Genomic DNA, 27,487 nt, shown 5'->3' on the forward strand with positions numbered 1-27,487 from the left:
GTTCCTGCGAGCAAGCTTCCATGTTTCAATTCTGCAGAAGCACACTGTATTACCCAAAGGGGCTCCCACAATATTTTTTAGATCTTAAATATATTTTAAATTGCTTTAGTGTGGAGCATGTGAATGCACGAATGCGCGCGCGTGTGTGTGTGTGTGTGTGTGTGTGTGAGAATGTGTGTGTGAGTGTGTACAGTACTAGGGACCATACCTACCTCCTTGGCCTGCTAGGCAAGCACTATATCATTGAGCTACATACATTCACAGCCCAGTGTGGAATGACTTATATGCAGTTAAATTCATCTCTTGAGTGGACAATTTACTCACTCTGAGGTAACATGTAAGATAAGCAAACACCACCACCACAAGTTTTACCAGTTTCTTTCACTTCCTCACGCCCCTTTGTAGTTCTTCCTTGCCTCAATCCTGCTCTAAGGTGGTCACCTAATTGCTTGGGTTCCTCTAGTTGGTCTTGCCCGAAATATGATGCAAATGGACACTTTTAGGAATGGCTCTGTCACTTCTCATACTATTTTTGAGATGCACGAAGATCTCAAATTCCTTTTCCTGTGGAGTGGCATTGCTTGTAGGCACACACCACACTTTATCCACTGACCAGTTACTATACCTCTGAATGACTTCCATTTTTTGAGTTCCCTAGACCCGCAGGCACTCATTTCACATCTTTCCAGGGGATAAGTGACTGTAAACTGGACCTTGGTTTTGTGTTGATGGGGTATCTACAGAAATGCCTTCACAAAGAAGGGTCAGACTGAGAAGGGAGGGACCCTCAGAGGTTCTCAGATGATGGTGTTTAGAAGATTAGGCACAACTGAAGGGCACCCAGTCAGCTTTGAAGGTCAGTCACATCTCCCTGCCACTGTGCAAGCCGTTCCCTTCACTCCAGCAAGGTCACCTGTATTTCTCCATCTCTGGAAATCTTCATTCTGCCCCCTCAGAAAAGCCCTCCAGGTTCCTTCAGTTACATATATCTCTGTGCTCCCTCCTCTCCTTCCCAACACCTTCATGGGCCTGGGAGAGCAAAGACAGGAAATTCGTAATTCCAGGTGTGAGGAGAGGGGTCCTGGGATCTCAGAGGGGCTGCAGAGGCTGTGCAGTGTCTTGGGAGGTGGCCAAGGGAAGAAGAGGGTCAGGCCCTGCCGGCTGCACACTGGCTCCATGACCTCTGAAGAGTTCAGAGTGACTCTCCTGCAGCACACCCCTCTCCTGCAGCACACCCCATTTCCCCGCCTCCTAATTGTCAGGTTCAAATTCCACCTGGCAGAATGCTGCTCTGCATTTCCAGGTGAAGCCCTGGGAATACAGAAGCAGCCTTGGGAGACAACCATGTGCCTGCATCAACTTCCTGCCTGGCTCATCCTCGTGGCCTATGGGCTCCTGATGCTCCTCATCCAGGGCCAGGGTGAGGCTGCCATGGGGAGGGTGGTAGAGACCAGGTTGGATCTGCCAAAGTGCCCAGAGACAGAGCCTGAGCCTGGAGGGAAGGCACCAGGGAGGGGGAGTTGGTAGAGGAGACAGATGAAGGGGATCAGGGGCAGGAGGGCGAGCCAGAGAGGGTCAGAGCTGCCTGAGGACACCCCCATGGGGGAGTGAGCTAGTGAGAGGGGATTTTCAGGAGCACAGTATGGGCAAGTCAGAAGCCTCCTTGCAAAGCAACATAGATAGAGGACTTCTCCTCCCATGTGTGTCTGTGGCTGTAGCTACTACTCACCCTTGGATAATAACAACAGCAATAAGTAGAGCTGGCTGATAACATTTGGCTCTGAGTGTGTTGACCCCTTGGCCAGAGAAGTGCTGGCACCTTCCGCAAGGTTACTGGTCCTGGGGTTTACAGTAGCCTGTGGTACCACTTCTCAATGCTGATCTGAATGACTGCTGGGTTCCCTTCATTGGAAAATCAAAGTTGGCAATCCTTGGATTATATTCTACAGCAAAGACAAAGTGCTCTGTACCTGCTACAAGTCTCTAGGCCCTTATCAGAAGGTGCTGGCATGAGAGTACCATACCCAGGGAGTGTCACTAGCCCTGGATCCCTCCCACTGCAAAGGCTCCTATTGTGGGCGTTGGTCATTGCCTCAATTTTCCCAGCCTAATCTGCACCAAGGAATCCATGTTCCCTTGTCCCCATTGGACCACCACTGATAGGCTTCCTCCCTTACCTAGGGCCTTAGACAACCAGAACTTTCTCAGCAGAAAGATTTTTCTGGCTTTACTGAAAGATTCTATTTTCTTTTTAATATTTATTTTTTTAGTTATAGGTAGACACAATATTTTATTTTATATTTATGTGGTGCTGAGTATCGCACCCATTGCCTCATGCACGTCAGAGGAGTGCTGTATCTCTGAGCCACAACCCCAGCCCAACTTCCACCCCTGAAGGATTCTATTTTCAACAGTCTTTTTTCTATAACTCACTTCCAAAAAAAGAAAAAAAAATACCCGAGTCCCAAGAGGGTATAGATTTTCATCCCACAGTCTTCTGCCCACCCAGTCCTGGCTCCTCCACAGGCCCATCTAGGTCTTAAATAGGGTCCAGGTCTTACACACTACACATCTTTGTCTCCCACCTAAATGGTCACAAACTCATCTTTTCTAGTGTGACATTTTCCTCATCTGGACACAAGGAAACTTCACTTCACTACATACATACATGGGTGAGATTCTTCCTGCTGTTTTATGTAGGGCTTCTCCTCAAAGAAGCAGCTACATTATGTCATAAGCAGGAATACTTATCAGACTTTGTCCTTTGTAATTACAAAATCAGGCATCAGTGGCCAGTCACCACATGAGTTACATGGACCACGATCCCTCTGGCAAGGCATTGTGTGGAGACAGCATGTTGGTAGGGACAGGAGTGTGTCTTTGGACTTGGAGGGATGCTGGCCAATTTCCTTCTCTGGTCCTGTGAGTGGCTGCTGCCCTGGCCTGACCTGTACCAGGGAGCATCAAATATGCAGATCCTAGGGGAATCTGGTGGGAGAGAGGAAGCGGTTTGGAGTTTTTAACTTTTTCTTATGGAAACCAGCTCAGATCTACCACATTCTAGAGTGAGATCTTGAGCCTGCAGGAGGGAAGGCTCCAGTGATGTGGGAGCTGTGGAGATGTCAACAATAGCAGGAGAACTGTGGACCTGACTGCCTCCTACCTGCAGCCTGAGACACAGAGTGAACTGGGACAGCCAGAGAGCTGCACAGCACCCAAGAGCGTGCCCATTCTAGGATAGAGAGAAGATTTAAACCCAGCATGACCCACATCAACCTTTATCAAATATCATGACTTGGACAGCCAGATATATCTAGCTTAACTTTCCAATGGCTCCTTGCCTTGATCCCCAACTCCAGGCAAGATGAGATTTGTATGGTCTGAACTCATAGCTCCCCTCCATACGTCTGTTTCTCCTTTCCTGAATGATGCTTTTTTATGTCATTTCTTGTCTTCTCAAGCATGAGATCCTTGAGGATGGGAAACTTAGTTCCATTCCCAAAGTCCTCCTAGTGCGTGACATGACCTGGCACAGTGAGTGCAATGGACACTCTTGCCCCATCAGCCCAAAAGACATTCTTCTGGAAGAAAGTAGGGCTGAGAAGATGGTGGCAAGTCACAAGAGCCTGGTGAGCCTGGAAGGATAGGCTGTGACCCGGTTGAGTGATAGTGGTGGTGGGGATAGGGATAAGGGATGGGCAGAAAGATTCAGAAGTGAATGTTAACAGATCAGGCTCCTTCCAACAAGGCTGAGCTGAGGAGGGCCAACCAGGACTGCTGTAGGTCAGCAACTGATTGATGAGACCTGATCCTGAAGTGCATCTCTCTGCCCACAGGCCAGGACTCAGTCAGCCCCATCCGGATCACCCACACCGGCCAGGTGCGGGGCAGTCTCGTCCACGTGAAGGGCGCAGATGTGGGGGTCCACACCTTCCTGGGAATTCCCTTTGCCAAGCCACCTGTAGGACCACTGCGCTTTGCAGCCCCTGAGCCCCCTGAAGCTTGGAGTGGTGTGAGGAATGGGACCTCCCACCCGGCCATGTAAGCTCTCCTGGGATCTGGGAAACCTCAGGGTTGTGGTGGGGGTGGGTACTCCAAGCCCTGGGCCAGGCTACAGTGGCTCTTTCATCTAAACTGCACTGAAAGGCCTGGGGCTGTAGACGAGTGGTAATGTGTTTTTAGCAACCTAATGCATGGGCTTTGAAACCCAGGCCTTAAATAAACAAATGTGTAAAAACATATCCCTCTGCATTGAGGTAATTCCCACATTCATTCTTCCAATGCAGGAGTAACTTTGCCAGGCCCCTGCCTCAGGGCGTGGTACCCAACAGGCATTAGCTCCAGGTGCTGAACACAAGAGCAGAAACACATGTCCCTGGATTTGGCTTACTCCAGGTGTTCTCTCAATGCCGCAGTCTGGCTGGGCACAATTCAGGAGCCACTTGTCAAAAGAAACTAACTTTATTTTTAGAACTACAAACGCCAAGCAAAACAGCTCCTCAGGAAAAAACCCTCAGAGCCCAACTGCCACCACCGGCTTCCACAAGCCTCTCATCCACACCAACCTCCACCTCCCACAATCCTCCTGCTCTTGAGGCCGATTGGCTAGGTCGCATGGGCGGAGCCAAAGAAGTCCCCCAATGAGCAGTTCCGTAGTCTGAAGGGCAGGGAAACAGCCCAATGAACATCACCGCAGAGGAGCCAATCAGCTAGATGTTGCTGGGGCCGCTGTGAGCCAATCATCAGCTGGCAGTCTGAAGGGCAGGGAAACAGCCCAATGAACATGACTGCAGAGGAGCCAATCAGCTAGATGTTGCTGGGGCCACTGTGAGCCAATCATCAGCTGGCAGTCTGAAGGGCAGGGAAACAGCCCAATGAACATGACCGCAGAGGAGCCAATCAGCTAGATGTTGCTGGGGCCACTGTGAGCCAATCATCAGCTAACAGCTGGAAGTTTGCTGGCAGCTGGAAGTTTGTTGGGGCCCCTTTGGCTGTGGCTCTCAACATCTCCCCCTCTCTGTTTAAACAACAAGCATGTGGCTTAGGGACCATGCCTGCCTTAGGTTGTCCAATACTACATATGGTCCTTACCCGTCTTTGGATGAGCTGACCTCAGGGCGTCAGCCTCCTGTCTTAGGTTGGTACCATTGTAATTGGATCTTACCCGTCATTGACTAGGGGTCCAGTATACAGCCACACCTGTGGAGAGGTACCAGCGGGGGGGGGGGGTGAGGTTCTTTGCCTCACCTCTGTTGGCCCCCAAATTTTAGCTGAACGATCATGACAAGCAGAAGGGAGGAAGATATATCAAGCTAATTGACGGCTCCTTTTGGGAAAATTGTACCACCGATGACATCATCAGCAAAAATACTCCAACACTACCACAAGTCGCTGCACCAACAGATAGTTCACAATGCATACAAGTGAGTTCACAATGCATACAAGTGACACATAGTTTAGGCAAATTCTGTAAGCGGTTCAGTGATGGCTATTGCAGAAACTGTAGATTAGTTTTATCTTTGTCTTCACCGGCACAGGGATGAAGATAGGAATTCTGGCAATAATGGCTAAAGAAAAAATTATGTAACATTCCAGAAGGTACTAAAAGAAAACAATTTTCTTAACAATTTACATTATCTTCACCGGCACAGGGATGAAGATAGGAATTCTGGCAATAATGGTTAATATTAATAATTGTGTAACATTCCAGAAGGCACTAAAAGAAAACAATTTTCTTAACAATTTACATTATCTTCACCAGCACTGGGATGAAGATAGGAATTTTGGCAATAATGGTTAATATTAATAATTGTGTAACATTCCAGAAGGCACTAAAAGAAAACAATTTTCTTAACAATTTACATTATCTTGAAGAGAATTATTAAATATAATGAAAAGGATAGGTGAAAGTAAACAAACAGATCTGTTAACCTCCTTTTTTGTTTACATATTAAAACAATTCTTAACAGTTATTTACCCAATTTAAATTAAACCATTTAAATCACATGAATAAAAAAAAAATTGGATCCATTTTTTCATGAGCGCTCATCATATATGATATATGGACATACGTACATTCAAACATATAACACAAAACACAAGTGTGCACACATATAATACATACAACACATAACATAATAGTAAAGGCCTTATAACTTTTTACAGGTGAAATCTCCATTGCAATGTTTAAAAACTCTATTGTTGAGAGCCACAGCCAAAGAAGTCCCCCAATGAGCAGTTCCGTAGTCTGAAGGGCAGGGAAACAGCCCAATGAACATCACCGCAGAGGAGCCCACAGCCAAAGGGGCCCCAGCAAACTTCCAGCTGCCAGCACTCTATAGTCAAAAAAAAATAGAACTGATCAGCAAAACATTAACCTAGGTCTGTATGAGCTCAAAAAACAAAATAGAACTTCATGTTATGGGAAAGGGCAATAATAAAACAGATATTGAAAAAAGCATCCTGGTTCAGATGTAAGGATAGCCAAATTGGAGTTTTGGATATCAGCTGTTATTGATTTGAGCCAAATCATCTTCTTTTTGGTCTGTAGAATTCGCTTTTGTTAATCTCTCTGGAATCCAAATTGGCTGCTGTTCTCCCTGTGGAAACACACAAACAGACCCCCGACTCCAGACAATCACTGGGTCAGGATTTTAGTTAGTCTCTCCAGAATCCAAATCGGCTGCTGTTCTTCCTGTGGAAACATACAAACAGGCCCCCGACTCCAGACAATCACTGGGTCAGGACCTTGGTTAATCTCTCTGGAATCCAAATCGGCTGCTGTTCTTCCTGTGGAAACACACAAACAGACCCCCGACTCCAGACAATTACTGGGTCAGGACCTTTCCATTGTCCTGTTAGAATATCTTTCCAAAGTACCTTGGGCTTATGTACATTTTTTGGACACATATGCCTTTCTGCAGCACTAAGTCCTGATGAATCCAAATTTAAAAAGTTTAGAGTAAAAGGGGTTATTTTAAGTTTATCTTTGGGGAATATATACCCCTTCCCAATTCCGTCTTTTTGCTTTAATAAATACATTTTAATAGTTTGATGAGCTCTTTCAACTATGCCTTGTCCCTGTGGATTGTATGGGATTCCTGTTATATGAGTAATGCCAAATGATGAGCAAAATTGTTTAAAAGAAGTAGACGTATAACCAGGGGCATTATCTGTTTTTAACTGTTTGGAATGCCCACAGTGGCAAAATTTTGTAAGCAATGAACTATAACATCTTTAGTTTTTTCTCTGACATGAAGGGAGCCCATCAAAAATCCAGAAGAAGTATCAACTGTAACATGCAAATATTTTAATTTTCCAAATTCTGGCAAGTGTGTGACGTCCATCTGCCAAATATGGTTAGGTATCAGACCTCTAGGATTGACTCCAAGATTAACTTGTGGTAAAAAGGTCACACAATTTTGACATTGTTTTATTATTTGTCTAGCTTGTTCCTTAGTTATTTTAAAACGCTTTTGTAAAGTATTAGCATTGACATGGAACCTTTTATGAAAATTTATAGCTTCTTCTAGTGTAGAGAAAATATGTATGTCATGTGTAGTTTTATCTGCTAAATCATTGCCCAAACTAAGGGCTCCAGGCAATCCTGTATGTGCCCTGATATGTCCTATAAAGAATGGATCTTTTCTGTCCCAGATTAAACTTTGTATAGTGGAAAACAAAGAGAAAACAGTAGAAGAAGGCGAAATCCTACCAGCATCTTCAAGGGATACTATAGCATTAACTATATACTGACTATCAGAAAATAAATTAAATACAGAATCTTTAAACATCACAAAAGTTTGTAATACTGCATTAAGCTCTACCTTTTGAGCTGATTGTTTGGGTACTAAAAATGTAAAAGTTTGATCAGGTGTAACTATTGCTGCTGTACCATTATTTGACCCATCAGTGAATATATTTGGAGCATTCATGATAGGTGTTTTTCTTGTCATTTTTGGAAAAATTACAGGATGCAATGACCAAAAAGACATTAAAGGATTAGATGGTAAGTGGTTATCAAATGAAACATTAGATTTGCACATGATTATTGCCCAAGTATTTAACTCATTTGCTAATTCATCAATTTGATTCATAGTATATGGAGTAATAATTTTATTGGGAGAAATTCCAAACACTGCCTTTGCTGTTTTTATTCCTTTGAGTATTAATTGTCCTACAGCCTCAGGATACCTAGTAAGAATAGTGTTAGGAGAATAAGATAAATGTATCCATAATAATGGACCTTCTTGCCAAAATACTCCTGTAGGAATATTTTTTGTTGATAGTACAATAAATAATAAAGGCAAACTTATATCAATTCTATCCAAATGCATATTTTCCATATATGTTTCAATGATTTTTAATGCCTTTCTTGCTTCAGGCGTCAACATTCGGGGTGAATTTGGATCTGATGGACCTTTTAGGATATCAAATAAAGGTCCCAATTCTCCTGTTGGAATACCTAGATAAGGCCTTATCCAATTTATGTCTCCTAATAACTTTTGAAAGTCGTTAAGTGATTTGAGTTGATCTACTCGTATTTGAATTTTTGGTGGATGGACCATGGTTGAGGATAATAGAACTCCCAAATAATTAATTGGAAAACTTAATTGTACTTTATCTATTGCTATCTCTAGATTATAATTTTTTAATAAGTTTGTAAGTGTGGCATAACATTCTAGCAATATGTTTTTAGCTTTGTGTGCTAATAATATATCATCCATATAGTGAAATATTTGTAGCTCAGAATTTTGATTTCTAAGTGGCTGGATTACTTTGTTAACATAAATTTGACACATAGTTGGGCTGTTAGCCATCCCTTGAGGGAGTACTTTCCATTTATATCTCTGATCAGGACCTTCATGATTTAGTGCAGGGATAGTAAATGCAAAACGTGGACTATCCTCAGGATGAATTGGAATTGAAAAAAAACAATCTATAAAAAAAAAACAAATCTATAACTAAAACATACCAAGTTTTTGGCAAAGCAGACAATTGAGGAATCCCCGATTGAGCAGGTCCCATAATGACCATTTCATTATTAATGGCTCTTAAATCTTGCAATAATCTCCATTTACCAGATTTCTTTTTGATGACAAAAATGGGAGTATTATGGGGAGATACAGAAGGTTGTATATGTCCTTCCGCTAATTGTTGTTTGACCAGATCATGGGCTACTTGTATCTTTTCTTTAGTCAAGGGCCACTGAGGAACCCATACTGGTCTTTCTGATTTCCATGTAATTTTTATTGTCTCAGTGGCCCTTTGTGAAAATCCAACCCATGTCTGTCTGTTCCTTAATTTATTTGTATTGGTGCTGCTATACCTTGTTCTTGTTTTTCTAATCTTTTTCCTTTCCTAAAACCTTGTCTAGCCATAATAGTGGGTGCATTTTGATTGATATTATTTGTTAATGTCAAACCTAATTGATCTAAGACATCTCGTCCCCATAAATTTACAGGAAGATGATCCAATACATATGGCTGTATAGTTCCTTCACATCCTTCAGGATCCTTCCAATCTAATACCATTGCACTTTTATCGGGATTATTCGCCACTCCTAGGCCTCGAAGCGTTTGAGTGGCTTGTTGTAATGGCCAATGTTTTGGCCATTCTTGACGAGAGATGATGCTAAGGTCTGCACCTGTATCCAGTAGTCCATTAAATTCATGTCCTTGAATATTTAGTTTTAGCATGGGGCGAGAATCTAAATTTAAAGAAAGCATAGCCCAATCTACACCTGTGGAGCCTAATCCCTTGGAACCTCTTTCTACCGCATGACTGGAAAATTTATCATGAAGGCTTGGTATTATTAGTAACTGTGCTATTCTATCTCCTGGTGAAATTACTGATATACCCTTTGGAGAACTGGCTATAAATTTCATTTCACCTTCATAATCCTGATCAATTACCCCAGGACTTATCAAAAGTCCTTTTAGAGTAGAAGAGCTGCGTCCCAATAATAAGCCTACTGTTCCTTTGGGAAGAGGTCCTTTCACCCCTATGGGAATGATTTGAACTCCCATCTCTGGAGTTAGTACTGATCTGGCGGAGGCGCAGATGTCCAACCCTGCGCTCCCTCTGGTTTGTCTGATGAGGGATCTGATGTCCTGGGCACTACCCTGATGGGGTTGCTGGGGTTGCTGGGTTCCTCCAGTGCTCCGTATATTTGTGGTTTGGGGCCCCGGAGCATTGGGGCCCCCTGTCCATTTTTTGGCAACGGAGCCCGATGCCTTTGTCCACAATGTTGTGGATAAACACCTTGTCCTTGTTCGTTTTTTGATAATGGAGTACCCTCTATGGTGGTTTGAGAACGGCATTCATTAGCCCAATGTCTCCCTCTACGGCATCGTGGGCAAATACCCGGTATTCTACTCCTTAGATACCTAGTTTTGTTAAACCCTCCTCCTATGGGGCAATTCCTTTTAAAATGTCCTGTTTGTTCACAATTGTAGCATGTTCTTGGCCTGGAATCTAAAGCCTGTTTTACTGCAGCTGCCACAATTTGCCCTTGTTCATTAATGTCTCTGGCATCTAAAGCCTGTTTTACTGCAGCTGCCACAATTTGCCCTTGTTCATTAATGTCTCTGGCATCTAAAGCCTGTTTTACTGCAGCTGCCATGACTTGCTCTTGTTCATTAATGTCTCTACATAATTTAATATATGTGTTTAAATCTTCCTGTTTCCATGGTCTAATGATATCTCTGCACCAACGATTCGCTTGGTCATAAGCCAGTTGTTTTATTAATGGCATTGCTTGTTCTGTATTCCCAAAAACTCTGGTAGCTGTTTGAATAAGCCTATCTACAAATTCAGCATAAGGTTCATTCGCTCCTTGTATTATCTTAGATAATTGACCTTGTAAACCTCCATGTCCTTGTAAAGTCTTCCATGCCTTAACTGCATCTACAGCAATTTGTAAATATACACCAGGATCATATGCAAGTTGTTGCTGCCGATCCTCATAAGGTCCCTTTCCTAACAACATATCTATTTTTCTCTGAGGATAACCAGCTGCTGCATTTCGCCTAGCCGTCTCCTTGCAAAATTCCTCATTGGCAACCTTCCATAAGAGGTATTGTCCTCCAGTTAACACAGCTTTACAAATATTAGCCCAATCTGCTGGTGTCATGTTTAAGTTGGTAATGGATTCGACCAAGATTACAGTGAAGGGTGCTTGAGGACCATAGGTTGTTACAGCCTCTTTTAGCTCCTTCACTGATTTGAAATTTAAACCCTGGTAAATTCGCTGCCCTCCTACCTCAAATACAGGGCATACTTGAGATCCTGTCTCAGGATCCCAACTATCAACTGCAGGGGTTGGGAGTCTCCTAGCATATGGAGGTGGTGCTGTTGATTGGACACTTATGCCCTCTGGTGATAGAATGCTGTTAGTAGCAGTCTCCTGTAGAGGTGGTGCTGTTGGTTGGAGACTTTCGCTCTCTGATAGAAAGGTGTTATTAGCAGTCTACTGTTGTAACTTTTCCCCTGATGGCTTTTTCTGCTCTAAACTTCCTTCCTCTGTCTCACTAGCTCAAAAGACCTTCTCTTGTACTTGAATCTTTTCCTCTTTCTGACTAACTTGAGAGACCTTCTCTTTTACTTGAATCAATATGTCTTCTCCTTCCTCTACCTTTGTCTGAACTGAAGGCTTTGGACTAAGCAAACCAGATACGAACGTCCACAATGGCAATGTGCCAACTGGCAGAGTCCCTGGGTTGTTCTTTTCTATTCTTTTTAAATCTTCACCATGATGGTTCCATTGTGATATATCTAACAACTCCTCCTTAAAAAGCCATGGGCTACATTTTTGTATTGTATCAACGTATGCCCTGACTGTTCTTGATTTTACTGAGATGCCTCCTTCTTCTAACAATTTACTTAACAGTCTTTCGGTTTGTTTTTTACTGATCCCATATTTCTACTATAATACAACCCAGCAAGATAACACCAAACCAAACCGAGACAGAATGAAATAAAGTTGGAACAACACAAAATCATTATAGCCTTTCTATCCTCCTGAATGTCCATCCGTCCTTTCTCCCTATCTGTTCCTCAGACACAAATAGTTTTTCCTCAGATGTGAGCGGTTTTTCTTCCGTCTCACTCATCTCCAGGGACAGGAACTTAAAACAAAAATGAAGCAAAACAAAAGAGGAATCTTAGAATGGCTACCCATCCTCTCGCCCTGCCCTCAGGGGCGAGCAGTTTACTTACCCTCAGTCGCTCCCCGTGCGGGCCACCAAATGCCGCAGTCTGGCTGGGCACAATTCAGGAGCCACTTGTCAAAAGAAACTAACTTTATTTTTAGAACTACAAACGCCAAGCAAAACAGCTCCTCAGGAAAAAACCCTCAGAGCCCAACTGCCACCACCGGCTTCCACAAGCCTCTCACCCACACCAACCTCCACCTCCCACAATCCTCCTGCTCTTGAGGCCGATTGGCTAGGTCGCGTGGGCGGAGCCAAAGAAGTCCCCCAATGAGCAGTTCCGTAGTCTGAAGGGCAGGGAAACAGCCCAATGAACATCACCGCAGAGGAGCCAATCAGCTAGATGTTGCTGGGGCCATTGTGAGCCAATCATCAGCCGGCAGCTGGAAGTTTGCTGGCAGCGGGAAGTTTGTTGGGGCCCCTTTGGCTGTGGCTCTCAACACTCTCCACCAGGGGAGATGTGTCTGGGAGAGGGTCGGCTTGGCTCTCTGAACCTATAAAAGACCTTGACTCCAGCAGTCCATGCTGAAGATCCCTAGGAGGGCAACAATGGTGGCTCCTTGGGAACCCCACCCACAGGGCCAAGGGAAAGGGGCATGTGCTTACAGCTGGAGACTCAGTGAAGGGGTCAGGTTTTCTCAGAGGCTAAGTTGGGCTGTGGGATGTCCCATTACCCTTCTGTGAGAAACTACCTTCCATCCACTCAGGCATCAGCTGTGTGGGGACACCTATGCTGTTCCAGGCCTGAATGGGGACAGGGATAAGTGGTGAATGTCAACACAGGCAGCCATAGTTTCCCTGACAGGACCCTAGAGTCAGGATTGGCTAGCCTCAGAAGGAGGTGGAATCAAGTGCTCCACAATCTTGAGGCCTCCCTGGGGGTCAGGAATCCATCCCTGCTTACCCAAAGCCTGTTGCCTGGAACTCAGTGGAGAATGACTTGAAAGAAGGATCATGTGAGGCAAGGCATCAGTTAAGGCAGGGAGTAAGGTTGTCTGGGATCTAGTCAGGACCTGAGGTCTGGATTGACCACTGCTCAGCCCCTGAAATAACTGTATTCCATTGTCACCAGGTGTCTGCAAAATGCAGATGCATTGAATCTAGAGGCTCTGAACCTAGGGAGTATAAACTTGCCTCCCATCCCTGTGTCAGAGGACTGCCTGTACCTCAGCATCTATGTGCCTGCACATGCCCGTGAGGGCTCAAACCTGCCTGTGAGTGTTAAGTCACGGTCAGTTGAAGGGTGGGAGAACATTTTGGGGAGAACATTAGAAGTGGGCTTGGGACATGGTTCAAGGTAGAGAGCTAGCACAATGCTGTGAAGCCCTGGGATTGACCCCAAGTAATATATAACAATATCAACGACACTGGAAGACACAGATTCAGCTGGTCACCACTGTGGAGTGAATTACCATGAAAAGTTTCTCACTATCAGCTCCAAGAATGCCTCTTATGCAGGCAGAAAGCTGACCTACGCATGTAGTCCAAGAGCCCTGGATGCTCTCAGAGGCCAGGTATTCTAAGCCAATGATCAACTCACCAGCTTGTACTCAGGAGATCCATTCAAGTGCACAAATGCTGCACTTTGAGATCACTAAATTCCATGAACATGTATTATTTTTGGGACCAGAGAATAGATGACACTTTAAATTAATGTTTAAGTGGGATAATCACAGACATCAATTTTCTTTTCTTTTTATACTAGTTCTGAGAGGAAGAGATCCACATTCTGCCTCCTGGTTAGACTCCAAAAGTATGAGAGGCCTGATCTTCCAAATTGAACTTACTCTGTCACCAGTGCCCTAGGTCATGAGGTCCTACTAGCATTCTGTGTGGGTAGCTACACAAGCCAAAGTGGTGTTCAGAGTAGGGCTTCACCCAGCATGGAACTGGGCAGGATAGCCACCACATGGTATATCTCCTGATTTCCCAGGTGATGGTCTGGATCCATGGTGGTGGCTTGGTGATGGGCTCAGCTTCCATGTTTGATGGTTCTCTTCTGGCAGCCATTGAAAATGTACTGGTGGTCAGTATTCAGTACCGCCTGGGAGTTCTGGGCTTTTTCAGGTGAGCCTGGGACAGGGATGATGGATGGGGACTGAGTTGACAGAGGACTATCTATTGATCATCATCCTTTGTATCTCTCAGCACTGGAGACCAGCATGCCACTGGCAACTGGGGCTACCTGGACCAAGTGGCCGCCCTACGCTGGGTCCAGCAGAATATCGCCCACTTTGGAGGCAACCCTGATCGAGTCACCGTTTTTGGCGAGTCTGCAGGTGGCACTAGTGTGTCCTCACTTGTGGTGTCTCCACTGTCCCAAGGACTCTTCCATGGTGCCATCATGGAGAGTGGGGTGGCCCTGCTGCCTGGCCTCATCACCAGCTCATCTAAAGATGTCTCCACAGTGAGTATCCTTTACTGCCCACAGCCAAATCTGCAGACTCACCCATCACCTTCAGAGCCTCTGCCACTCTGTCTGTTCCATGGTAACAAAGACCATGCAGGTGTCTTTGAGACTGGACACCACCCCAGGGTTTCAGAGGAGCTCAAAGGTCAGAATCCACACACCTCTGCCTCAAGTGTTGATTTTACTCTGTGTTCTGCAAAGCTGCACCCAAGGGTCCTTATCCTCAGAAGACCCATATAAACCAGTGTGATGGCTCCTCTGGCTGACACCTGAGCTTCAGGGAAGATGGAAGAATTTCACACCTGCAGCAGTATAACAGGGTACACTTTCATAATTAAGGGCAACCTGCACAGAGCTGAGATTTAGGCAATACTGCCCTTTCTTTACAGATTGTGGCCAACCTGTCTGCCTGTGGGCAAGTAGAGTCAGAGGCCCTGGTGAGCTGCCTGCGGGGCAAGAGTGAACAGGAAATGCTGGCTATTACCAAGGTAGGACTGAATGGACGTTAGTGAGGAGACGTGGGTTATGGTGTAAGGAAAATACAGTGCTTTCTACTGTGGAACAAGGATCTCATTTCCAGGGCTTGGTCTTCTTATATCCTCAGAGTTCTGGAAGGGAATTGAGATGAAAATATGCTGAACCAGGTATAGAATCTATGAATGCATCATGGGTTAGTTAGGATGGGTTGGAGGTAACTTTGGTGTCATTAGAAAAGAGACTTTTCTTCCCATAATCATGGACTTTGAGTGCCCCCTTAGCCCTTCAAGATGATTCCTGCTATGGTGGATGGGGCCTTCCTACCCAGGCACCTCCAGGAGCTTCTGGCCTCTGCTGATTTTCAACCTGTTCCGAGCATCATTGGTGTCAACAATGATGAGTATGGCTGGCTCCTTCCCATGGTGAGACCCCTCTACAAACCCTCATGATAGTGTCAGGGGGGAGCAGCTTTAGACTTCGTACCTCCTAGATATCCCATCCCCAACTCTAGACTATCATTTCATAACACAGGTCTTGGGCCCACCTGAAATCCAGAAAGACGTAGACAGAGAGACTGTGCGAGCTATTCTTCACAGAACATCAGCACAGATGGTGAAACTTCTGGAGTCCTGCACCAGGCAGAGTGCAGCCAGACACTCTTCCTTTTCAGTAATCCCCAGGAACAAGATAGATCTATGTGCATTTGTGGTGGGGCAGCACAACTTGACACATTTGCCCTATTCCCAGACACATCCCAAACACCAATCCCTACCCTTTAGATCTTGCCTCCCTGACCCAGAGATTGCCTAACCTGACTCTCCCTGGTCACCTGAAGTTGCCTGCCGAATGTGCTGACCTATTGATGGAGGAGTACATGGGAGACAACGAGGACTCCCACACCCTGCGACTCCAGTTCCAGGAGATGATGGCAGACTTCATGTTTGTGATGCCTGCACTCCAAGTAGCACTTGATCAGAGTGAGTGTATCTTAACCTGAATCCTGACTTCCTAGGAGACAGCTCAGAGCTGTGGGTCCCAGGTGAGGTCTGGTGTCAGGTCCCGACACATGTCTTTATCCAGACCCTGTTCCCAGGTACCTGAAGTCCCTCATCTCAGTAAATCCTTATGGCTAGAGTAAGAGATAGACATCACACTCATGTTACATGAGAGAACATGGGATCCAGTGTCTAGCATCTTACAACTCAATGGGTCATTCCAGGGTTAGAACTTTGCCACTCTAATTTACACTCCTTTCTACCTATTCCCACCCCAAACATGGTGTCTAGCATAGGAGAAGAAGGTTTTGGGTAAAAGCCATTCATTTCTTAAATGACTTCACAGTGTCCAAATAAGGAAACTTCTAGGCCAAGGAGGAGCCCAGTGTTGATTCAGTTAAAGGCTGGGAGGAGTAAAGGCAGGTTGGGCAAGCAGAGGGCCTGGCCCCAGGACTCTTTGATAGGAAAGGGACACAAGCCTGGGTCTGGGGTGGTGAGTGTGGCACAGGAGTGGACAGCTGGAAGGAGTTGGCCAGGACCTGGACCCTTGCCTTCCTCCTCCCACAGTTGTGCTCACTGAGGAGGAGGAGCTACTTAGCAGGAAGATGATGAAGTACTGGGCCAACTTTGCTCGAAATGGGTGAGGACACCTGAGCCTTTCAGCCTCCTAGGGGGCACGGGCCCTCCACTGCTCCCCTTGTCTGAGGTGACCCCATTAGCTATTGTGTGTCCTTCATCACATCCTAGCCCCCTACCCAACAGAATGACCCACACCAAAAGAGGATGCTTTTGGGGTACAGGTCACTGGTCTCTGTGGGTACAGTGGTCCAGAGGGTGAGCCATAGTGCTGGGCTACCATGGGACCCAGCCTCTCACAGGGAAAGGCAACGCAGGCCAGGTTGCTCTGCCCTGTGTGGAATGACACTAGTGAGAGTTCATTGCTTTCCTACATCAGGACACCTCTTCCCATTCTCAAAACCCCTGTGTGCATGGCTGCCTGCCCTGTTTATACTTGGGGTGGAAGTTCAGGTCTGAGTTCAAAGGATATCAGATTGACCCTTGCCCTGCCCTTCTGGGAGGGCATGTGCACAGGAACCCCAACGGAGAGGACCTACCTCACTGGCCACTGTTCGACCAGGACCAGCAGTACCTGCAGCTGGACATTCAGCCTGCTGTGGGCCAGGCCCTGAAGGCACACAGGCTGCAGTTCTGGACCAAGACCCTGCCTCAAAAGATCCAGGAGCTAAAGGAGGCTGAGGACAAGATTACAAAACACTAGCTTCCTTGTCAGGAAGAGAGGGGTGTGCTAGGTGTGATGGGGTCTTCCTGTGGTGCCCATACATACCCACCCCAGAACCAGGGTTGACCCACTCATTCACATAGCTATTTGTCCATACATTCCACCATGGGTGCTCTCTATTTAGACACACTCAGTAATTCCCAATGCATGTCCACCTTCCTCCTCACCCCACTGTGTCTGAGTCCCTCCCTATCTTCCTCCCCTCTCCTTCCCTACAACCCCATCTATGCCGTCTTCCCAGTTGCCACACCCCCCATGCTGACAGAGAAGTTTTAGGAAGTGGTGCTGGTACTTTTCTGAACCTCTTGCCCACTCTCAGCAAGTATCCATGTTCTCATACCAGTGGGACCTCCACAGAAAAGCCCCAGGTTTTTACTCCATCAGGCTGCTGCGACAACAACAGCAACAGCAACAACAACAACAACTCCAATAATACCCTAGCTCAGTATGATGGCACATGCCCATAACCCAAGCCACTCAGGAGGCTGAGGGAAAAGAATTACCTATGCAGCCCAGGCTGGCCACCTGTGGAGACCTGAGGGTAAAATAAACTAACAACTCCTGGAAGAGTAGCTCAGTGGTCGAGTACTTGCCAAGCATGCACAAGGTCCTGGGTTTGATCACAGTGCTACCACCTAAATATCAACAAATAAACACAATAAACTGGGTATCTCATAAACAATGCAAATGTGTTGTCTTCTGTGTAGGAGGTGACAAGCCAAGAATCAAGATGGTAGCTGATTTGTTGTCTGGGGAGGTCTTGCTTTGGTTTCTAGATGACCCCTTCCCACCAGTCCTCACTTGGCAGAAGGGCAAACAAATGCTTCTGGTCCTATTTTACAGTTCCTAAACACAGTCCCCTCCCAATGATTCATTACATTCAGACTGGCTTGCTTGCTTGCTTGCTTTCTTTCTTTCTTTCTTTCTTTCTTTCTTTCTTTCTTTCTTTCTTTCTCAAAGCCCAAGTAGTAGACTGATTTTATTAGCTATGCATTTTGTGTTTGTGTGTGTGTGTTTGTGTGTGTGTGTGTGTGTGTGTGTGTGTGTGTGTTGTTGGGGATGAGCTTAGTGCATTAAAACTTAATACACTAGTGCAGGCTAGGCAAGCACTCTACCAACTAAGCTCTATCCCCAGCCCATGGAGACTCGCTTTCACTGAATGAATTTGCAGCACACAAACTTTCAGGCCAAACACTTAAAGTTCCCACATCTAATCCACCTAAGATATAAACAAAACAAAAGTTCCATATCCCTGAGCCACCTGGAGATTAAATGTCATCCATTATTAACATTTCAATCTACACCCATACTCGTCTATTTCTGTCCCAAGGAGGTGACTGGCCCCATCCTTATGAGAAGCAGGACTGGGCTTTTCCACTGGCTTCTAGAGCCTGAGCCCTCTGGGTGCATCCTGGAGAGCCAGATGGGGTCCTCAGGGTCCTGTCTTCTGAAGTTGCCTCTTATTCTCTGTGGATCTGTAGACTCTGTGAACCCCACACTGACACAATCACAGCACAGTTTTCCACTTCATCCCCACCATGTCTTAATGCTCTGAGGATCCTTCTTCATTCCACATTTTTACTATTAGTTTGGCGATCTTCACCAAGAGGTAGATAGTAACTTCCAGATTAGGAAGGAGCACTGTGTTTTTCAGTTGACATAAAGGAGTTTATAACATGGCTATGAACCAGGAGGAGCTAGAATATCTCAACCTCCACAGCCCCAGCTATGAACTAGGTCAGGAGAATACAGAGAGAGCATCTGCCTGGATGGGAGCTGGGACAGTGGCTTGGACCACAGTGCATTGATGGAAAACTTTGAATCAACAACAGACCTTGCTCTTTAGGTAGAAGTCAAGGAGAAGCCAAGGACACAGCCACCTGGGAATATTGTCACTCCTTGAAATGCACCAATAAAGACACTTGCTATCCTGGGGTGTAGGAACGAACCCAGGCTAGAATGAAGAAGCCAAGGCCTGTTAGGAGAAGGTACTGAAGGTCATCTGAGGTGGAGCCCCCACCCCTTCCTCCGGAAGTCAGGCAGAGCAGGCACTCCTGTCTCCTGCTGTATTCCCTATGTCCTTGCAGGATTCGAGAAGATTTGACATCTCCTGGTTATGGGTCTGTCTCCCCAGCGGCCCCAGATGCCCAAGAGAGCCCTCCAGGTCCACCGTGCTAGAACCAGAAAGTGCTCAGAATGTTTGTCAGGTGCATAAATAACAGTAAACTCAACCTCAGAGGGAGCTGTCCTCAGGGGAAGCCACAGGGTAAGGGTAGAGCAAGAGGATGGGGGTTGGTTCTTAAGAAGTGTCACAGTTGCAGTCACCAGTGTATTTCAACAGAGCAGCCAGGACTGAATAGGGACAGGTTTACACAGACCCTCAGACCAGGACTACAAGGACCTTGGAGGGAACTCAGGAAACTATGAATGCTGAGGGGAAGAAGGACTTCCCAGTACCAAGGGCACAGTCACACTGCCCAGTTTGCTCAGGCAGTCCCCTTCACTCCCAAGGTCATCATTTCTCACCTGTTGGGGATCTTCATTTTGTGTCCCCTCAGAGAAGCCCTCCTGGCACCTCTAATTACAGCCCACTGCTCCCTCCTCTCCACCCCAACACCCTCATGGGCCAGTGTTATGGTTTAGAGAGGAGGTGACCCCAAAGCTCATGTGTGAGACAATTCCAGAAAGTTTGGAGGTGACATGATTGGGTTATGAGAGCCTTAACCAATCATTGATTAATCCCCTGATGAGGGTTCACTGATGGTAACTGTAGCCCTGGAGGGTGGAGCTGGAGGAGGTGGGTCTCTGGGGGCGGTCCTGGGGGTATGCATTTTGTCTTTGTTGAGTGGAGCTCCCTCTCTCTGCTTCCTGGTATGATGTCTTGTGCAGCTCTCCTCCACTGCACCCATCCACCATGAAATTCAGCCTCTCCTCAAGACCTAAGCAATGGACCTGCTGTCTTTGGATGAGCTCTCTAAACCATGAGCTTTTCCTTTTCTATGTTGTTCTTGTCATGTCTTTTGGTCACAATGCAACAAAAGTAGAATAGAAGAGCCAGTGGCTGCTGGGATAGTAAACTAGTGACTCTAGGGGTGAGGAGTGGGTCCTGAGATCTCAGAGCAGCTCAGAGGGGCACAGCCTTGTCCTGCCCAGTACCCACTGGTTCTGGGAACTCTGCCTGTTAAGAGTAGCTCTCCCAGAATGGCCAGCTTGTAGGATATCACTCATTGCTGTGCCTCCTCCCTGTAGGGTCCAAACTTTACCTGGGCCCAGGTACTTTTCTGTGTAGACATCTGAAACAGAGCCACCACAACAACACAGAAACAGCCCTGGGAGCCGACCATGTGTCTCTACAGACTTCATGGGCATTGTGACCTGAGGGGTCCTGCTGCTCCTCCTCCAAGTCCAGAGTGACGCTCCAGTGTGGGGGTTGGCGGGACCCAGTCTGGAGTCCCATCAGCCAAAGTGTGCAGAGGAGGAGACTGAGGCTACAGGAGGGTAGGCACCAGGGAGGGGGGGAGCTTGTAAAAATGGGAGAGGACAGAGGGGAATGTACAGCCACACTGGGCTCCCCCAAATGCCCAGGGTGTCTCCCTTGAAGTGAAGACAGGGTCAGAATTTCTGATGTCACCAGCACCAAGGAGAAGGCAGGGTATGAGGGGAGACTGAGGAACCCAGAAGAGCAGGGCCCACTTCCCTGTCTCTGGACGGGCATTCAGGACACTGAGTGCTGGCTGTGCTGGAGCTCCAGCTGCCAATGGGAAGAACAGCCACTTAGGAACACCTTCCTGCTGCCATTTGGCTCTAGGTCATGTCTTTGGCCAGAGGGTGACCTGGCCCTCTCAAAGGGGCTCCAGGCAAGGTTACTTGTCTTTGGGAGAAATACAGAAGGCCCCAGGCACTGTGTCCTAAAGGGGATCTAGGATGTCACTGGGCTCCTGTCACTTTATGCACCTGAACTAAAAAAGGGTATGGCATGGCCATTAGGGCAAAGGTGAAGAGGCTCTGAGCCTACAGGCAGCATCCAGGCTCTCATCAGAAGTTAGGCAAGGTTGGCAGGATGCCTGGGCTGTCCTTGGCCCTTGATCCTCTCCCTAACAGGCTTCTACTGTAGGCCCCACTTATCTCTTGCTAATCCTCTGCACTCTGCCCAGGAGGAGTTCACACTCACCTCTCCCCCATGGCACACCCACAGAGGGTCTTTCCCACTTCCCTGCTGTTGACCAGGCTCCTCTCCAAAGTCATTAGGATTTTCTAGAAAAGGAAAGCTGCCAAATCTCACTGTTGGCTGCCATTATAAATATTGTCTTGGCTTCACTCAGCAGAAAAAATCATTAACAAGTCACAACAGAACATTGATTTGGGTTCCACCCTCTTCTGTCCGCTGCAGTTCTGGCTTCTTCAGAAGACCATCAAGCCTCAGGGTCTTACACACAATTCCCAGGACTTTATGTGTATGTATGTGTATGTGTGTTTGTGTGTGTGTGTGTCTGTGTGTTTGTGTGTGTGTGTAATAGAGAGAGAGAATGAAGGGGGGAGAGAGAGAGAGAGAGAGAGAGAGAGAGAGAGAGAGAGAGAGAGAGTTTTTTCTCATGCCTGGTCTCCATCTACATGAACACAACTCACCCTCTGGGGCACCATGATTTCCCCTTCTAACACTTGAGTCACCTCACACTCTTACATGGTACAGCTTCCTCCACCATCGAGTGGAAAGGATGATGTGCTGTTGACTTAACAAGTCTCTGATCAGGCACATTTTAGCAGACTTTGTCCATTGCTGTCACAACACAAACCTGAGGCATCTGGGATGCTGTCTGTGTACATTACATGAAAAGAAATTTCACCCAGTAAGGAATTCTGTGTAGGCAGCCTGTTACTGGGAAGAGGTGCGTACCACCCATGTCCCCTTTTGGGTACTGAGTGAAGCCCCAGGTTGCTTTACCTCTGAGCCATGTCCCTCAGCCCTTTTTATTGCATTTTGATACAGCATCTCACTAAGTTGCTTAGGGCCTTGCTAATTTGCTGAGGCTGGCCTCAGCCTCCCGAGTCACTGGGATTACAGACATGTGTGTGCCTTTTGACTTGAAACATATTACAGTTCATTTTGGGGTGCTAAAACAATAGAACTGACCTGACACTGGATGATGTATAAAGAAAATAGATTTACTTACCTCTGCCCAGGTGACCCTCTGTGGTTCGATCTTGGTTAAGGACTTTTGGCTCTGTCATAACTTGGTAATGGCATAATATCATAGGACTTTGTGGAAGACAGATCACATGGTGAGAGAGGCAGCAATAGACAGTGAAGAGGAAGACTTGCCTTTTAAAAAATTTTGTAAGTGGATGTGTAACCGATGTGATTCCACAATATGTATATGGGGTAAAAATGGGAGTTCATAATCCGCTTGAATCAAATGTATAAAATATGATATGTCAAGAGCTTTGTAATGTTTTGAACAACTAATAATAAAAAAATAAAGAAATAAAAAAATTTGTATTAGTTATTGATGGACTGTTATTTGTTTGTTTATATGTGGTGGTGAGAATCGAACCCAGAGCCTCCCACATGCTAGTCAAGTGCTCTACCACTGAGCCACAACCCCAACTCCAGACTTACTCTTTTAGAAAAATGTATACTTACCTCAAAGGAATTAATCCACTCCTGTGAGAGCTAATCCACTTAAAGACTAGCATTAGTCTCTTTACAGGGCAGTCCTGAGCCAATCACTAGGTCCTACTTTTGAAAGGTACCACCCCACTGGTGCCCTGTCATCCATGATAGCAACCTTTGTCCTGCAAACCATAGCCAAAACATACCATTCTGCCCCTGTCCCCCAAGGTTCACATCCTTCTTTCAATGCACAATGCAGTCATTGCATACCTATAGTCCTCAAAGGCTGAAACCTTGCTAGCATGACTCCAATGTGTGAAGTCCCAAGTCCCATCTGAAACTCAAGGGAAATGACTTCCAACAAGTTACATGGTTTCAGGATACAGCCTTGAAACAGGCACAGGAGAAATAGTCCTGTTCCAAAAGGAGGAATAGCAAGTAGAACGGGCTCCTAGACACCCAGCAAATCTGAAAACAACCAAAGAAGACACTAGATCCCCAAACTCCAAGTCCAGCCTCCTAGACACAGGGCAGGATACTGGCCCCAGGGCCTTGGTCCACTTTGCCCCTGGGATGATGCTGGTTGCAGCCCACATGGCTGCTCTCTTGGGCTGCATGCCATGGCCTGTGGCTTTCCTAGCCTGTCATTGACATTTCTAGTGGCTCTATACATCTGGGGTCTCAAGAGCAGTGGTACCACTCTCATGGCCTCACTAGGCATTCTGGTGATGAATCTCTACAGTGACTTACTCCCGCAGCAGGGCCTCCAGATCTTTCCTTTGAAACCCCAGGGGAAGCTGTTGTGACAGCAGAGCCCTTGGATTCTCTGCAACTACAAAGTAGCACCACTTGGGCCACTTTGGAGCAGCATCAGGAGTCATGCCTGGGCTTTCTTAAACCATGTTTGGACAGACCCAGAGCATTTTGCTAGAAAACAAGGAGCAGAATCCTGAGACAATGCTGGGGCTCCTTCCATGGCCTTCAGGGCTCCTGATGAAAGGGCACCTGGAAGATTATGTGTAGGCCTCAGGCCTTCTCTCCCATGGTTTTGATCAGAGAACCTGGCTTCTTCCCACCCATGGTACTCTCTTTCCCATCCCCTATATTCTCACCCAATCTCCCATTTTGCTCTTTCTGTGGGCAGACTGTGACATTTCCAGTGTTTTATGCTGTGGTTGCCTTTGTCAAGTATCATTCTAAATCTCAATGAAAATGACCAAAAATAGCCACACAACTCCTTCTATATTTTGCTTAGAAATATTCTCTGAATCTTCTCAGTCTTCAATCTTTTTTTTTTACATTTGCACAAAATATAATATTGTAGCAATAGTACTGAGGTTGATTGTTACAGACTATTAAACTCTGTGTATCAAATGGTTATATCTTAGTTATTCATACAGAACATTGGTCCAATAACAAAAAAAATAGAGAACACCATCTTTAAATTTCTCTCATCCAATGTTCAGAGATAAAAGGGTTAACCATTCTTTCCATTATTTTCTGCAGATAAGTCCTTGTTCACACTGAAGTCTGATGTCAATTAAATAGTGGCATTTTTCCAAGCTACTGTATGAATAGGAAGCTGAAGGCCACCACTACACAGCATACTGCAACATAAGGTCTTGTTCATTACCAATTCTGGCACATATCCAAAATATTCCCAATAGTGCAGTTTTATTTCTGTCCAGGAGGCTGGGTGCCAAGGACCAGATATAAGCTCAGGTACATAGAAGCAGCAAGATTATAGTCAACAGACTCTGAAAATTGAAAATGGCAGATATAGTGAGGCCAGCGATGCCCCAGCCACATCACCCTTCCAGGCCCAAGGCGGAAGAGGCGTGCACGACCCACAGGCCCTTCTCTAGGTCTTCGATCTTATATTTGGCCTTCCATGGCATCTTGAGGCATGAATACAGTGTAGCCAAGTGTTTGCAGTGATCAAAGGCAGCCTTTCTTCTAATTTCCACAGATGGCTCCCATTCCTTCTGAAGCCTCCTTAGGATGGCCTTTACTAAGCACATTGCTATCAGCATTCTGAAGATGACCACTTAACCAATCCCTAGGAGGTTCTAGCTCCTTCCTAGTCTCTTTGTCGTCTGAACTCTCACCAGGATTTCTGACAATTCTCCATGTACAGCAGAACAAGACTTTTCTTTCTTTTTCATTCTCCAACTTCTTTTGTTGTTGTTGTACAGGGGATTTAACCCCAGGGCACTAAACCACTGAGCCATATCCCCAATCATTTTTATTTTTATTTTATTTTTTTAAAATTTATTTGTAGTTTTCTAAAAATAATGCATTTGTTATGTATGACCACAGAATGCATTACAAGTCATATGACACATACAGAGCCCAATATTACCTATCTCTGGTTGTATACAAAGTAGAGTCACACATTGCTTTCCTAAATCAGGAAATTTTACTGATGCTCAATGCTCCTGCCAGCCTGGTCACCTGGCCTAACCAAATGGGTAGTTAAGGGTAAGGTTAATGGTAAGTCTGAGCTTAGCAGGGTTCAGAGTGACCCTTGCCCCACACTGCTGAAAGGGCATGTGATAGGAACCTCAATGGTGAAGGCCTGCTCCCCTGGCCACTGACCACCTGTAACTGCAGCTAGACTCCAGCCTGGTGGGCCTGGCCCTGAAGGCCTACAGATGGCTATTCTGGACCAAGGCATTGCCTCAGAAGTTCCAGTAGCTAAAGAAGGCTTAGACAAGCACACAGAGCTCTAGCTCCCTGTTCAGGGAGGAAGGGATGGGCTACGTGCAGGTGGGGACTGCCTGTTCTCTCTTGCCCACCCTGGAGCCAGGGATGGCCTTCTCATTCACAGAGCCATTCATCTACACTTCATTTGTTCATTCAAACTACACTGAGGAAGAACTCACCTCATGATGTTCATTGCCCAGGCTGCCATGGGTCCTCTCTCATTAGAAACACTCAGTCATTCCCCCCAGGAAGCTGTGGATGTATAAGCCCAGTGGATGCCCACCTTCCTCCACTGAGTCTGAATATAGTCCCCACTGGGCCTGAGTATATATTCCTTCCTTCCTCCCCTCCCCTCCCCAGTACTTTCTGTCTCCTCTCCTCCAACCACCTAGACACTCTTCAAAGGAGAGCTATGCTGTGAGAATGTTGCCCACACCTGAGTGTCAAAATCCCACATCTACTTCTCAGCAAGTCTCAGGTATTCTCATCTCTGACATTGACCACCAGACAGACTAGACTAGAAAATCCGTTTACCTAAAGCCCTAGTATCTTGGCACATTCAGACTGCTGTAACAAACATCATCACAGTGTGGGTAGCTTATAAAGAACAAAAACATTTTCAGAGTTTGCACGGTTATTTCCAAGATGCCCAGCCTGGTATGGTGGCACACATCTGTAATCTCAGCAACTCAGGAGTCTGAGGAAGGAGGATCACAAGTAAAAGGCCAGCCTCAGCAACTTAGTGAGATCCTCTCTGAAAGGACACTCGAAAAGTCCAAGAACCACACTACACATCGGAATCCCACGTGAGAGATTTGTTGTCAGTAGCATGGAGCAAAGACACAAGGCTGTCTTTCCTGGGACAGCAGCAATAAGCATGCTTAGGGGTTTCATCATGGGCTGGGGTGGGGTTTAGCTTTGAGCAGGCACATTCAGAATCAAAGCCTGGGAGTCTCTAGATAAAATGGCTCCTAAATTAAAACTTTGGAATCCCTATATAAAAATGGCTCCCGATCTCAAATGGCAGATTTGGTGCCAATATCTCATGTCAATATTCCTCCATTGTTGTTTTCATAGATTTGGGATTATGGGGGACATGATTGTCTTCTGTAGTTCTTCCTGCTGATTAAGGGCACAGAATCTCATTCTTATAAAGGGGGTCAGGGAGGGTTTTAGGTGGGGCCAGAGTCTCTGGAGTTGGAGCAATTGACCATGAGTCATAGGGCTCTGTCTTGGAGTCAGGGGCTGGTATTTTTGAAGGAGAAGATGTTGATTGACCAACTGTTGGTGAATTTGTGTATCTGATCTTGCAGGAACTTCTGTAGGCAACTTAACAGACATGGTCAGAAAGGACTAATAGTGATCCTGCAGGATGGAGAAGCCAAGGCCACACTAGACTGCACATTCCCCAAGGGGACTGTTGACCTAATTGCTGTTCCTCTTTTCTAGCTGCTCTTGTAGTTGTTTTTCTCTTGTTCTTCCTACCCCTGACTGGTGGACATAGAACAGCACTGCTCCTGTAGGTATAGGCAGAGGCTCCTTTCTCTGCTCTTAATGCATCCAGTCCACAGTGGTTCAGTAGGACTACAGAGGCTAAGGAGTCCAGTTGATTCTGCAGGGTTAGTATAGACTCAGCTACCTGTTGGATATCCCCTATCAGCTGATTGGAGAACTGACGAAAGTGGGAGATGGATGTGGTTATTCCTGCCCTTCCTGTGGCTAGGCCTGCTGTAACCCCAGGCTGGCTTGTAGGGAATCAAATGGAATAGCCCACAT

The 27,487-nt window shown here is 46.1% G+C and overlaps 1 protein-coding gene and 1 pseudogene across 1 annotated transcript; one reads left to right on the forward strand and one right to left on the reverse strand.

The window, feature by feature from the left end:
- The first annotated feature begins 1,344 nt into the window (after positions 1 to 1,344).
- Positions 1,345 to 17,373, forward strand: LOC113177571 (cocaine esterase-like). Its single transcript, XM_077792825.1, has 11 exons — positions 1,345 to 1,420; positions 3,837 to 4,041; positions 13,285 to 13,426; positions 14,146 to 14,279; positions 14,361 to 14,619; positions 15,012 to 15,110; positions 15,381 to 15,521; positions 15,631 to 15,711; positions 15,935 to 16,076; positions 16,662 to 16,734; positions 17,187 to 17,373. Exons 1-11 carry the CDS (start codon positions 1,345 to 1,347, stop codon positions 17,371 to 17,373), a joined length of 1,539 nt encoding a protein of 512 aa, XP_077648951.1.
- Positions 17,374 to 24,568: 7,195 nt separating this feature from the next.
- LOC113177570 (protein kish-A pseudogene) lies at positions 24,569 to 24,807 on the reverse strand (annotated as a pseudogene).
- Positions 24,808 to 27,487: the final 2,680 nt, after the last annotated feature.

This window comes from Urocitellus parryii, chromosome 15 (genome assembly GCF_045843805.1).
Source record: "Urocitellus parryii isolate mUroPar1 chromosome 15, mUroPar1.hap1, whole genome shotgun sequence".
Lineage (NCBI taxonomy): Eukaryota > Metazoa > Chordata > Mammalia > Rodentia > Sciuridae > Urocitellus > Urocitellus parryii.

Coding starts and splice junctions, on each gene's coding strand:
- LOC113177571 (XM_077792825.1), top strand. CDS start 1,345: ATGTGCCTGCATCAACTTCCTGCCTGGCTCATCCTCGTGGCCTATGGG. Junction 14,280..14,360: donor GGAGTTCTGGGCTTTTTCAG/GTGAGCCTGGGA, acceptor TGTATCTCTCAG/CACTGGAGACCAGCATGCCA. Junction 15,522..15,630: donor ATGGCTGGCTCCTTCCCATG/GTGAGACCCCTC, acceptor TTCATAACACAG/GTCTTGGGCCCACCTGAAAT.